This window comes from Podarcis cretensis (genome assembly GCF_951804945.1).
Source record: "Podarcis cretensis genome assembly, chromosome: 10".
Taxonomy (NCBI): Eukaryota; Metazoa; Chordata; class Lepidosauria; order Squamata; family Lacertidae; genus Podarcis; species Podarcis cretensis.
Window position 1 is genome coordinate 57,568,877 of NC_137179.1, and position 13,365 is coordinate 57,582,241.

Below are 13,365 nucleotides of genomic sequence, written 5' to 3' on the forward strand. Positions count from 1 at the left end.
GAAGGTTTTCCGGCAGTCATCGTCACAAAGCCCATTCTTCCAGAGGATTTCAATACCTTTTCTAGTGCTCTGTGCAGTGGTAAAGCATGGGGGGAGGCCATAGGAGCGGTTGCCCTGGGCGCAAAATTGTTAGGGGTGCAAAATTTCAACACCCTGTGCTGCCTCAATACAACTGTGTGCTTCAGTTGAAAATGGGTTTCTACATGCGAACCGGGAAGTGACCTCTTCTAGGGTTGCCATATTTCAAACGGTGAAAACCTGGTGAGAAAAGTTGTTGAGCTCTTTTTTTGCCCAAAGTTGTTGGACATTGCTGCAGGCTGCAGTATTCTGGGAAAATCAGGACATATGCCAACCTTCCCTCTCCAGACAACAGAACAACTCTTCTTTTATCAGCTCTAGGGCTGTGATCTGCTGGGTGATGGCGATGCCGTTAGACAGTGGAATGTGCATACGTACCCCCTTCATGTGGCCCGGGCACTGGCAACCCATGCTATGTCACTGTCTCCATCTCTGTCCTCTTGCAAGCTTCATTTTTAGCCTGTGAATTATGGAATGACATGCATTTCTTTTGTATTAGGGCATGTTTGTTTGTTTTTTTAAAAAAATATTTTTATTAGACAATTTCAGCAGAATAAATTATCAATCCAAATAATCAATTACATTATTTCCCCCCTTTTTATCCCCCCTCCCCATCCCTCCCTTTCCCCCTCACCAAAGACTTCCCTCAGCTCACCTTTCTGATTTCTTTGCACATATTATTCTCTGCATGTTAAAGTTTGTACATATCATTACCTTATCTGTCATATATTCTATTAATAAATTTGTGGATGTTTATTCAAAACCTGCCAAGGAGTCCATGTCATTTTGTGTGTTTTTTTAAATAGCTTGTAAAAAGTTCCCAATCTTCCTTGAAGTTACAATTGTCTTTCTCACATAGTTTATGTGTCAACTTTGCCAACTCTGCATAACTCATCAGTTTTTTGTATTAGGGCATGTTTTCATTTGTCAGTGCTTTGCTACTATCGTAAGCCATTTTGAGCTCACTTTGGTTGCTGGGAAGGTGTCACACAAATACCAGACAGATTAAAATGAAAAAAACCCTACTCACCAAAATGAGCTACAATTCACTGACAAAACATGATCCGGAATGTATCGTGGTGATAGCCAAGGGCTCGTGAACCCTGTGCTAAACTTTTGATAACTCATATTCTCAGTATCAAACTGGCTGCTCCCAGAAAAAACAAACAGACATCATTTTATCTGATTCTGCATTGTATGGGACATTATACGAAACGGAGACAAAAGTAAGAGGTGCTTATGGTACGTCAGTTTTATATATCTGTAAATAAAATGTGTGTGTTTTATTTCATTTGATCCACAGGGCGAATCTGTCAAATATCCTGGTAGTGATAAAATCCCTGGGAATGGGCTTTCACCTGCCAGTGGATGGAGTGCATTTCTTGTCACCAGTAGGTTACATTTTTTCTCCGTTAGGATGGGTTTGCAATTTTATTTTGCGTGGACAGGTGGCGTCCCCCAGATCCCGAGCGGGCCCCCCCCCCATCATGTGGAATAACGACTCAAGACAATGTGCTATGGGATTAAATTGGCCACAACTTTATTATATTTCAGATGTGGGTAGACTTTGGCTCAGGCATTGGGCATTATCCCTCCCCAGTCCCCAACCGGGGACCCAGGGAACATCAGGGTTATCCAGTGTGTGTGTGGGGAGGATGGGCCGGCTCTGGAGAACATATGTTCAAGCAGAGATGGCCGCCCCCGTTATGCTGCTGCTGCAGGGGAGAGCAATGACGACCTTTCGGTGTACGGTCAAAGCCTCCCTTCAGAAACCCCTTTAACGGGGAACCCTGGTATCGCCGCTGCAAAGAGGAAGATAGACTAAAGGATTCCGCCCAAGGCCTGATACCGCCAAAGTTGTGACGTTTTGCTACGGGAAAGGCGAAACCTGCCAATGCAGGGGAATTCCTTTCCGGCCCTTTAACAGCGACCTTGACGTAGCAGCGCCTGCATACCTGTGAAGAAAAGTTAACCTGCAAAATAAGACTTAACTGAGGGTGGGTAGGGTGGGAGAAGCTCTGGAGCCAAGTGAGGATTCCCAGGAAAGAATTGTGTGGGCAGGTAGCCCCTCCCCTACCTGGCCTGGTCTCCTTGGCAACGCTTCCTCCAGGCGGGATTGGACAACTGACTGAGGTAGGCGGAGACCTCTAGGTATCCCACCTGGGGGAAGGCGAAGCCAGGCCTGTGTTGATGGAGCCGCTCCAGATCCCCGTTTTATGCGGGGAGCGGTCATTGTTTGACACGTTGCTCCTCAGAAGTATGGTGGGTCATGTTCCTGTTGAGCACAGCTGCTATGCCCATACAACATTACATTTTGCCAGGTTATGTTTTACGCCTCATCCTAAACACGTAGAATTGTAGAAGTGTAGAGTTGGAAGGGACCACGAGGGTCATCTAGTCCAACCCCCTGCAGTGCAGGAATCTTTTTGCCCAATGTGGGGCTTGAACCCACAACCTTGAGATTAAGAGTCTCCTGCTCTACTTACTGAGCTAGATGGTGCTGCATGTTTTGGTATTACTAATACAGCGGTACCTTGGTTGTTGGACGGATTGGCTCTCGAACAAATCAGCTCCCATACACTGCAAACCTGGAAGTGAGTGTTCCGGTTTGTGAACCTTTTTCGGAAGCCGAACATCCGACGTGGCTTCTGCGGCTTCCTGCAGCCAATCAGAAGCCGCGCCTTGGTTTTTGAATGGTTTCGGGAGTCGAAAGGACTCCCGGAACGGATTAAGTTTGACAACCAAGGTACCACTGTACCTTTATTTTATTTTATTTTATTTTTAACTGTATATCTTATATCGTTATTGTTTTAAAATAGATAAATTTATGCCAGGAAAGCAAACAAACCAACAGACAAACATACAATCAGATAAACAAACATACAATCAAATAAACAAACTATAAATTGACAAACAGACAGTAGCAGCACTGTACCTTAATTTTAATGAGGCTCCCTAAATTGGCTTTAAATCTAAACACTTGGCCAGAAGGGGTTAGTGTTTGGCCTGGTTTGGAAGCTCTTTCCCTTAAATCCTGTTGAGCAACCACCCTATGAATATTCAGTGATTAAAGAAATGTACTTTGCACCCATCTAGAGGCCCGTTCATATTTTCTGACATCAAGTGTTTCAGAGTTGAGCCTTGGCACTGAAAACAGGTTCTAGGGATAGTTTGTATCCACAATTTAAGCCCCTTCATCCATTCTGTCAACCACCAAAATAAAAACATGTTTATACAGTACCATACAATTATTATCATCTATGGCTTTCAGGCTATGTACCATCTATGCATTTGTTACTGTAGAACAGCTTTATATACCAAATGTATTAAATCTATTCTCCCAGGCTTTTGGCTAATTAAACAAACTGTGGCCTTTTAAACTGTCGGGGGTGGGTATGGCTTTCGTTTGTTACTATGGTATGTATTTTTGTGTTTTTATGTTGTAAACCATCCTGTGATCATCGGATGAAGAAATCAATCATTCAAATAAATAAAATAAAAAAATAAAAAAATAAAAATCAACCAAATAAATAACATAATAAAATAATAAAAATAAAAATAAAAAATTAGAAAATTGTTTAAATGCATGCAATGTGGTATGGTAGAATTCTGTTTCTAGTCCCAAACTGCCACACTGGAGCACAGCACTTTTTGCACCTTCTCATTTGTGCACATCTGTAAGTTTGGGGTTTAGTTATTTAAAAAGGTGTGACATCTAAGGGACACAATATTTCCCCCTCTGTTCCTCTCTTTTGAAGAAATACATGTTTGAGCTTAACTATTTGCTGGGGGAAACACTGATCAAATAACTCAAGAATTAAGGTTATCTTTTCTCCAGCCCAACACCTGTACATAATATCCATATGCTTACTGGCCCAATGATAACATGTCTTGATTTAACCAAAAGCTGGATAAATGAGATAATATGAGATGACTTGATTTCAATTGCAGGCCGAAGTGCGAGATCTGTGGAAGGAAAACCAAGCTATTTTGAACACTGCAAAGCAATATGGCTACGAAGTGGTTGATACTTTTATTATTACCATGGGACGGTACAAGGAGTTTTTGCAAGGGAAGTGCGGGTGCCATTTTCATGAGGTAATTGCTTGTCATTTAATCCTTGACGCCAGCCAAGGGTGCCCATGCCAAAGCAAGATTGGGGAGCAATAATGGGGGGGGGCTAAACAAGGCCACAACATTACATTGGTACCTCGGGTTAAGTACTTAATTCATTCTGGAGGTCTGTTCTTAACCTGAAACTGTTCTTAACCTGAAGCACCACTTTAGCTAATGGGGCCTCCTGCTGCTGCCGTGCCTCAGGAGCACGATTTCTGTTCTCATCCTGAGGTAAAGTTCTTAACCCGAGGTACTATTTCTGGGTTAGCAGAGTCTGTAACCTGAAGCGTATGAAACCTGAAGCGTATGTAACCCGAGGTACCACTGTATTGTGAATAGAGCATCTCTAGTTTGCCATGGCCTTCGGACGTCCCAACTGCTGTCCGAACTAACCCTAAGCTGCTTTTGTGGATCCCGCTAGCAAGCTGGGAGCATGGACATTGGCTTTGCCCACCCTGCACCCCAACTGGGGCAGATGTTTTTCAGCACCCATCCAGGAGCCTCATGGTTCCTTCTTGCCCCCTGCTGGGACGGTGGTGCCGAGGGGCCTTGAGCCAATTAGAGGGCTATATTTTGTCAAGTGAGAGATTTACCTAGACAGCATCTTAAAAAGCAGAAATATCATCTTGCCAACAAAGGTCCGTATAGTTAAAGCTATGGTTTTCCCAGTAGTGATGTATGGAAGTGAGAGCTGGACCATAAAGAAGGCTGATCGCCGAAGAATTGATGCTTTTGAATTGCGGTGCTGGAGGAGACTCTTGAGACTGGACTGCAAGAAGATCAAACCTATCCATTCTTAAGGAAATCAGCCCTGAGTGCTCACTGGAAGGACAGATCCTGAAGCTGAGACTCCAATACTTTGGCCACCTCATGAGAAGACTCCCTGGAAAAGACCCTGATGCTGGGAAAGATGGAGGGCACAAGGAGAAGGGGACGACAGAGGACGAGATGGTTGGACAGTGTTCTCGAATCTACCAGCATGAGTTTGACCAAACTGCAGGAGGCAGTGGAAGACAGGAGTGCCTGGCATGCTCTGGTCCATGGGGTCACGAAGAGTCGGACACGACTAAACGACTAAACAACAACAGTTTGTCAAGCTTTGGTGCAAAGATTTGCAATGCAAGCACACCAAGGCAACCCACACTAGGGCTTCAGACATTATGCTGCATCCCTGAATGCACTTACTAGTAAGCCCCATTGACTTTCACATGAGTAAGCACGCATAGAAATGCAGAATGAGGGACCAGGGATGGAGAGTTTGTGCTTGTGCCCTCCATGGGATAGCTTGTGCTCATTGAACTGAGAAGGTGCATTGAGAGATTCTGTCAGCACTGGGCTGATCTGTATCTTGATCTGCAGATCCCTACAGCAGACCTCTCTATCTGCATGCATTTGCACACTTCTTTCCCTCGGCAGGTGCTAATCGCAAAGAGATTTGAGATTTCCCCAAAGATACCATTTAAAGTGCATTAAGCAACCTCTCTGCGTACATTACAGCACTTTACTTGCAATCAGAAATAGCCGGTGGGCAGTTCCCCCTTGTAATTTTATCTGGTCTTTTATGGCCCTGCTAAATATTAAGCCAGGTAAAGTGTCGTTCCAACAGTTTTACTCAGGGAGAAAAGAATAATGCTTTCAAGGGCAGATATGACACACTTCAGGGTGACATATCTGTATTGGATTTGGTTCATACTTCTACTCAGTATAACGTGCTCCATAATGAAGACCTTAATTATGCTAGATGGCACCAAATTGGTCATGGAACTTGACCTCTTGGGGGTGGGGGTCAGTTTATTGTGGCAAACTGTGCTCCTGGCCCTCAAACCATGTCTGGAGAATAGAACATTCCTTCAAGAAGACAAAAGTTGGCCATCTCTTAAACTGCCATTTAGCCCATCTAAAAGACATGGAAAGTACCTTCGACATTTAAGGCTGATCCTCCGATATTTTTGAGGAATGCCTTTCCATCTGCGCAAGTTAGAATACCCACTGCCAGCTGATCACCTCTATCCTGCTAAGCCCCATGTTGTCACCCCCCAAAGCTGCTCCTGAGAGTTTGGGGGCCCTCTGGAACAGTATGGGAGAAAGCACAGGGTTGCTTTGAAAATCTGGACACAAAAGTTTGAGCTTCAGGCAAAGTTGTTGAAATTTGCCAAAATCTACACATCCGACATGGGCTGCCATACGTTTGGGTTTTACCAGACATTTCAGCAATTTCTGCCAGGACGCTGTTTATGAGGGATGAATACCAGCTATGTCTGGGAAATGTAGATTGGACCCTGATTTGTGCTAGTGGAAGCCCTTTTTTTGCTGAGGCAAGCGTCTCCATTGGATACAAACCTCAGAGTTAACATATCATGGAACCACTCTGCTTCTTAGAGGAGCCTCAATGGGATAGCACTTCAAAGCACATCAACATATTGTTTTGTCTGGAGCTGATGCGCTGAAATGAAAGGAAGAGGAGAAGCAGCTGCGTCAGCTGGTTTGGTTTCAGGTGTTTGACTTCAACCAGAATGATCCCTGCTGTGAAAAGCAGGACGGTGCACTCAGAGATTATCAGTCATGGAGCATTTCAAAATGAAACAGTTGAAGAATTAGAGGAGGCAGGTCAATCTGCAGTCACGTCAAAACGCTCAAGTTGCTCAGAAGTGAAAAGTGATAGCGGCAGCAGGTCTCTGAGCCCTGAAGCTCAAGCAATGCTACTTGACAACACGGGCGATGACGTTCCATGCTTCAAAATTATCACGAACCGTTTTGTAGATGGCGGCGCGTGGAGACTCTGTGGCTGAGAGCTCCCTGGAGGGGAGTCAGGGTTTGTTACGACGAATTATTTATAGCCGATATGAAATGCTGTTATATACTAAGCTTGGATCCTAGAACAATAGGCAGGTGGGATCCTAAAATGCAACAACTGATCGGCTTGCAGGAGAAGACCAGTCAGGCTCCAGAAAGAAGTTAATCAGCCTATGAGGCTAATCCAAAATAAAGCAGAAATAGAATCTAGCTATCCCTCCGCAATTCATCCATAGCTTAAATGGGTGCTGCATTCTGTTACCCTGAAGCACCCGTATGAAAGTTTCACAAGCACATTTTCTTTCTTTTTCAGGTGGTGAAATCTAAAGCTTCTGAAGGAAGCTCTCCCATGGCAATGATGTTATCGAGGCCCTATGCTCTGGGCAAATTTTTCAACAGCCAAAGCAACCTGATGAAACTGCAAGCCTACGCCTCAAATTCTCAGTCCCCTTATCATGTGCGAGGTCCGATAAACCAAGTGTATTCAGAAATCCTCCTCAGCCGCATTTGTGCAAATGACAGGAAGGTTCTTGGAATGTAACTTTGCTCGGCTGAAGTGCCTGGTTCCAGCCTCCTCTCTTTCCCATGTGGCGATACACAGGCCATACCAGATTTGGCTTTTTTCTTTTTTTTTTACACACTTCTCTGAGTGGCTGAACATACCAGCATAACTCAAGACATGTGGCACTTTCCGCAAAGCCTTATAAAATCAAGATGTGTCCACATGTATCTGTGGTTTCAGAATGGGAGACAGAGAAGCACGTGAAATGGCAGTGAGGGCAAAGGGAGGGGGAGACGTTACTTGAAATATTGCCAAATGTTTAAACAGTTGTAAGCTAAGTAAATGTAATGTTATATAGGATGTGATATATGTTGCTCAAGTTAAGGTACGGATTAGTATGCTATATTGCCGGTGAAACAAATCTCATTCCATTTTGAAGAGTTTTATGGCATAGCAAAATAGTAGTACAAGAATATGCACTTAAGAACAGGCATCACATCTTCATCTATAGAACCAGATGTCAATTTCTAGCATTTGCACTTAGGTAATGATGGCAAACAGGTCCTGTAGTCCTAAGGGCCAACGCAGACACGACATGGGAGTGCCATGACTGGAGATTGTGAAATCATTTTCTTGTCCAAATTACCCTGTAGGCAGGTTGCTTTAGATCTGAGCTGCAAGTTAACTTAACCTCCCTATTGCAGCACTAATTAAAATCGCACACATGTCCCACAGCTGTTTTTTGAACAAGAAAATGACCTTGGGTGCTCCAATCACATCACGTCTAGTTTGGCCCTAAATATGTTGTTTTGTACCTCTTGGTCCTCCTTAATTTATGAACTATTCTTGGATGTGAGACGAGAACTTCTCCAAACACCCACAAGTGTGCAGCCATGGAGAAGCCACTCGTTTTATTGGAGCTTTACAACAATTTTTTTTAAAAAAGGGAGCAGAGACTTGGCACGTTTTGGATTGCACAATAGCTAATACAAGGTGTGACCAGAATGGTGAATGGTCACAGAAATCGGACAGTGAGAAATATTCTAGCATACAATTGGCATCAGAAACCCACGAAATGCTCACAATTGTGTACAGAGATGAAGTTGCGTGGCAAGTTCCCGCCTCCCCCCAGTAAAGACACAGGACACAGTTATTTAAGGTTAATGGGCTAAAATTGGCCACAACTTTATTGGTTACAGGTAAGAGTGGTATTGGCTTAGGCATTGGTCCTATCAGACTATCCGGCTTCAGCCTGTTTGCTTGAACACCGGAAAGGGTTAACACCAGCAGGGGGAGCCCTGCTGATGCACATCAACTAGGTACTCCCCCAGGGTCACCAATCAGGGGCGCGCTTTAGGCCCTGGCCTCCATAGGCTTCGGACGAGGCAACCCCCCCCCCCCGGAATCCTTTACCAGACTACCCTTCCATATTTGGGGGAGGTGATGGCACTCCTCCCCCCCAACACATCTACATAACAATACCCCTGCCAATGCCTAACTGCCAAAACCAAGGAGTTGTGACGATTTGCTACGAGGTAGGCAAAAAACCAAATGGCCAGTGCCAATTTGCCAAGTGGAAACCAGCAAACCATTGAAGATGACCCTCCATCTGTCAGACCGTTGACAAGCAGAACAGCGGCAAATGTCAACAGAGTTTGTGAGTTATTGATGCGGGATTGGTGCTTGTCCGTCCGAATGATGGCAGAAGAATTGCATATTCCGAGTGAAATCGTTACTGAGGTTACTGAGTTGTCCCACCCTCCATATTCTCCCAATCTGGCCCCACCAGATTTATTTCTTTTTCCAAAACTGAAATCTGCACTGAAAGGGCACAGATTTTCCAACATTTCACACCTCCAAGCTGCTGTGACGAGGGATCTGAAAGCAGTACGAAAAGAGGACTTCTCCAGAAGTTTCCAACAGTTCTACAAACATTGTCAATGGTGCATTGTATCAGAGAGGGCCTACTTTGAAGGCCTGGGACGCAGGTGGCGCTGTGGGTTAAAGCCTCAGCGCCTAGGACTTGCCGATCGAAAGGTCGGCAGTTCGAATCCCTGCGGCGGGGTGCACTCCTGCTGCTCGGTCCCAGCGCCTGCCAACCTAGCAGTTCGAAAGCACCTCCGGGTGCAAGTAGATAAATAGGGACCGCTTACCAGCGGGAAGGTAAACGGCGTTTCCGTGTGCGGCTCTGGCTCGCCAGAGCAGCGATGTCACGCTGTCTCCGGACAGCGCTGGCCCCTGGCCTCTTGAGTGAGATGGGCGCACAACCCCAGAGTCTGTCAAGACTGGCCCGTATGGGCAGGGGTACCTTTACCTTTTACCTTTAAGGTATGTATGTTCAAATATTTCTCGCTGTCCGATTTCTGTGACCATTCACCGAACTTTCCGGTCACACCTTGCAGCAAAGCTTTACCAAAGCCACCTAGCGAGTTAGTGCCTGATACCAAGTTTGGACAGAGGACTTTCTGGCTCACAGTCTGAGCCATCACAATACATCAACTCTCTGTTTTGCTTATGACTGTGAATTCCTGTGCTATGTTGGAAGTCTCTCCCAAAGGTCAGAAGCAGCATGGCGGATGCTTCCAGCACCCAAAAATTACAGGCAGAGCTTGTTGAACTGATATTTGGAACCCTGCTATGAGTCAGAAGGTCCATAGATTGCATGTGCAATTTCTCATAGAGTTCTGGAAAACCCCAAGTGGCAGCCTCCCCTCATCCAGCCAAGTGTGTGCCACCAACCATCACACCTATAAAATGAAGCGACAATTTCCACATTTCCCAGTGGATGACCTCAGAATTTGCACATATAATAAGCCCTGCCCTTATTTGCATTCAGTTTGCAAGCTCACCATTTCCCTCTCATTGTAGGCTTAAAGAAATAAATACATATTTGTCGCAGAAATAATTCATACATTGACTCCAGCATGAAAGATGCTGCAGTAGGGCCAAAGGTATGTTTGGGGGAGGGGGGAGCAGGCCTGTTTTATTGTACAGTCTTAAAAATCACTACCTTTTATCTTTAGATTTCTGAATATTAATTCTGATTGTGTTCTTTATATATATATTTTTCTTTTCTACATTATGTGGTTTCTTGTGACTGGGTTTTCTTGCAATGGAAGCAAAAACTTAGAGAGGGTTGCTTATACAAAGATGTTTATATTCATAGTAATATTAAAGTGGGACTCGGGTTCCTTTTTTATTAAGGATGAATTTTGGTCGTGTTATAGTTCATGCTGGCAAATGTGCAATGCAGTTTCTGCATAATCACCATTGTATGGTTTTCCTATGCTGTAGTACATTGTGTTTAATTTTCCTCAGATGCTGTGACCCAGAAAGTGACCCAGGCTATATTTTTATACGTATATTTTTATATGAAGTTATCACTATAGCATGAAAGCCCACTGGCATTTAATGTAATAATTAGTGTGGACCAGATATTTTCATAAGTAGTTGCTCATCAGTGATAAAAGTAAATGTGTAGAAAAGGAGTCTGATCAGTGTATTATGTGGTACAAGATTTCCATGAGATAATGTTTGTTTGTTTGATGCACATCCTGGTATGTGAAGAGATCAGGAGAAAGTATCCCTTTATTGTGTGCTGTCTTCATCATGACCAATTATAGAATACATTGCGGTACTCAGTTTTTAAATTTCAAAATTTTCTCTAGCATAACCTTCCTCATATTTTGGACCACAGCTTCCCTCAGTCCCAGCCAGCATAACCAATGAACTCAAATGATGCAGAAGTATTTCATTGGCAATAGGTCACAATGAAGTTATGAAGTTGTGCCTTTAGTCACTAGTTCCCTGAAACTGTTCAATAACACAGGGTTGCCATATTTCCAAAATTTCCCAGACATATATGGCATTTGGCCATCAGAAACAAGGGTCCGGGTAGAAATTGCTGAAATGTCTGAGAAAATCCATACCCTTGTCGGAAGTGTAGATTTTGATGAATTCCCTTCAAAATACCTTTAAAGCTTCATTATTATTTTAGATTGGGGGGAGGGGTTGTGTCTGGATTTTCACTTTTTGAAATATGGCAACCCTAACTAACTTCTAACACTTCTTCTTGGGTAAACAACTTTTCCAAATTATTCCACAGTGAATTAGCACAATTTGGTGTGACCAAAGAGTCAATTTGCACGTGGGTGAAGCAGTCATTTCACCAAAACAGCTCGCAGTTATTTCAATGAGTTCAGGAACACTTTTTTCCATAGTCAGTGGAAACAGAAATTTAAGACACGAGCTTTGCCTCTGTGGATATGCACCTTCTGCTTGGTTAATGGTAAAGGTAAAGGTAAAGGTACCCCTGCCCGTACGGGCCAGTCTTGACAGACTCTGGGGTTGTGCGCCCATCTCACTTAAGAGGCCAGGGGCCAGCGCTGTCCGGAGACACTTCCGGGTCACGTGGCCAACGTGACATCGCTGCTCTGGCGAGCCAGAGCCGCACACGGAAACGCCGTTTATCTTCCCGCTGGTAAGCGGTCCCTATTTATCTACTTGCACCCGGAGGTGCTTTCGAACTGCTAGGTTGGCAGGCGCTGGGACCGAGCAGCGGGAGCGCACCCCGCCGCAGGGATTCGAACCGCCGACCTTTCGATCGGCAAGCCCTAGGCGCTGAGGCTTTAACCCACAGTGCCACCTGCATCCCTTGGTTAATGGTAGCTGATATGAATTTTGCATACTTTTTGCTTGGTACAATCTTGCCACTTTAGATGGGAATAGGGTCCTGCAAGCTTTCAAGGAAAGGTGATCCCTTCCACTCCTCGAAAAATCATTGCTGATTAGAAAGGGCTTTGTCAGTCTCAGGCCTGTGTCTAATCTTCCAAACAACTTAAGGCATTCACAGATGAAATATCTGCTCTCAATCCATTTGTCCGACTTCTGACCTGGTTGTGACACAGAGACAGGTTTAGGAGCCTAGGTGGATAAACTGTGCTTCCAGACTGATAGGGAAATAATTATCTTGGCCACAACACAGTGCACAGCTTTGGCATGGCATGGGGTGGGGTGGGGTGGTGATCCTGCTATCAATGGGTCTGACTGCTAGCCAATGTTCACATATGAGGAATTAGCTGGAATGTCTTGCCCACTTACACCCCTCTAGCAACCTGGGGGTTCAGCAACCTAATGCACCTCCCTGAGCTAGGGCTGCAGGCATAGGTGCCACCACAAGATCCATTAAGGGGATTCCCTCTGAGGAAAGTGGGGCACCCATTACCTGGTTAACCCAGCTATAGATGCTGCCCAATGCCTCTCCCACGGCTACCAAGCTGAGACAATAAATGTTAATAGTCCCAACCCCTGCATTGCAATGAGGAAGGTAAAATCACAGGTCCAATTGTGCTAGTGACTAAAATTTCTTCCCAGCCCTGTTAACCATGGGCTGACCATTGTCCAGAGCCATGGACTTTATGGAAACCCACCAAGTGGCAAAATCTGGAGAGCAAGAAAATGAGGGATGGCAGAGAAGTTGTTGACCAAACTATTGGAGACCCATAGCCAGGGCTGTATGCATAGTCCAGGAGGGGACCAGAGGAAAGAAGTCTTTTCTCTGGCCAACTCTGCTGGCCGCATCTCTGGTCCTAAAAGACCTACATTGGCTCCCAGTACATTTCTGAGCACAATTCAAAGTGTTGGTGCTGACCTTGAAAGCCCTAAAAGGCCTTGGCCCAGTATACCTGAAGGAGTGTCTCCACCCCCATCTGGACACAGAGGTTCAGCTCTGAGGGCCTTCTGGCGGTTCCCTCACTGTGAGAAGCCAAGTTATAGGGAACCAGGCAGAGGGCCTTCTCGGTAGTGGCACCTGCCATATGGAATGCCCTCCCATCAGATGTCAAGGGAATAAACAACTATCTGACTTTTAGAAGACA

General features: G+C 44.9%; 1 protein-coding gene and 1 long non-coding RNA gene across 2 annotated transcripts in view; one reads left to right on the top strand and one right to left on the bottom strand.

The window, feature by feature from the left end:
* CPED1 (cadherin like and PC-esterase domain containing 1) overlaps positions 1–8,285 on the top strand; it is a gene marked incomplete at its 5' end in the record, with an annotated part of 119,267 nt that extends 110,982 nt beyond the window's left edge. The window contains 3 exons of the mRNA XM_079994120.1: positions 1,382–1,469; positions 4,030–4,176; positions 7,301–8,285. Coding sequence (XP_079850246.1) covers positions 1,382–1,469; positions 4,030–4,176; positions 7,301–7,528 — 463 coding nt within the window. The 3' untranslated portion in view covers positions 7,529–8,285. The remainder of the gene's footprint in view (positions 1–1,381; positions 1,470–4,029; positions 4,177–7,300) is intronic.
* A 147-nt stretch (positions 8,286–8,432) lies between these two features.
* LOC307225986 lies at positions 8,433–11,852 on the bottom strand. Its single transcript, XR_013843200.1, has 2 exons — positions 9,811–11,852; positions 8,433–9,466 (listed from the first exon to the last, which is right to left on the bottom strand). It is a non-coding gene; the product is annotated as an uncharacterized lncRNA (long non-coding RNA).
* Positions 11,853–13,365: the final 1,513 nt, after the last annotated feature.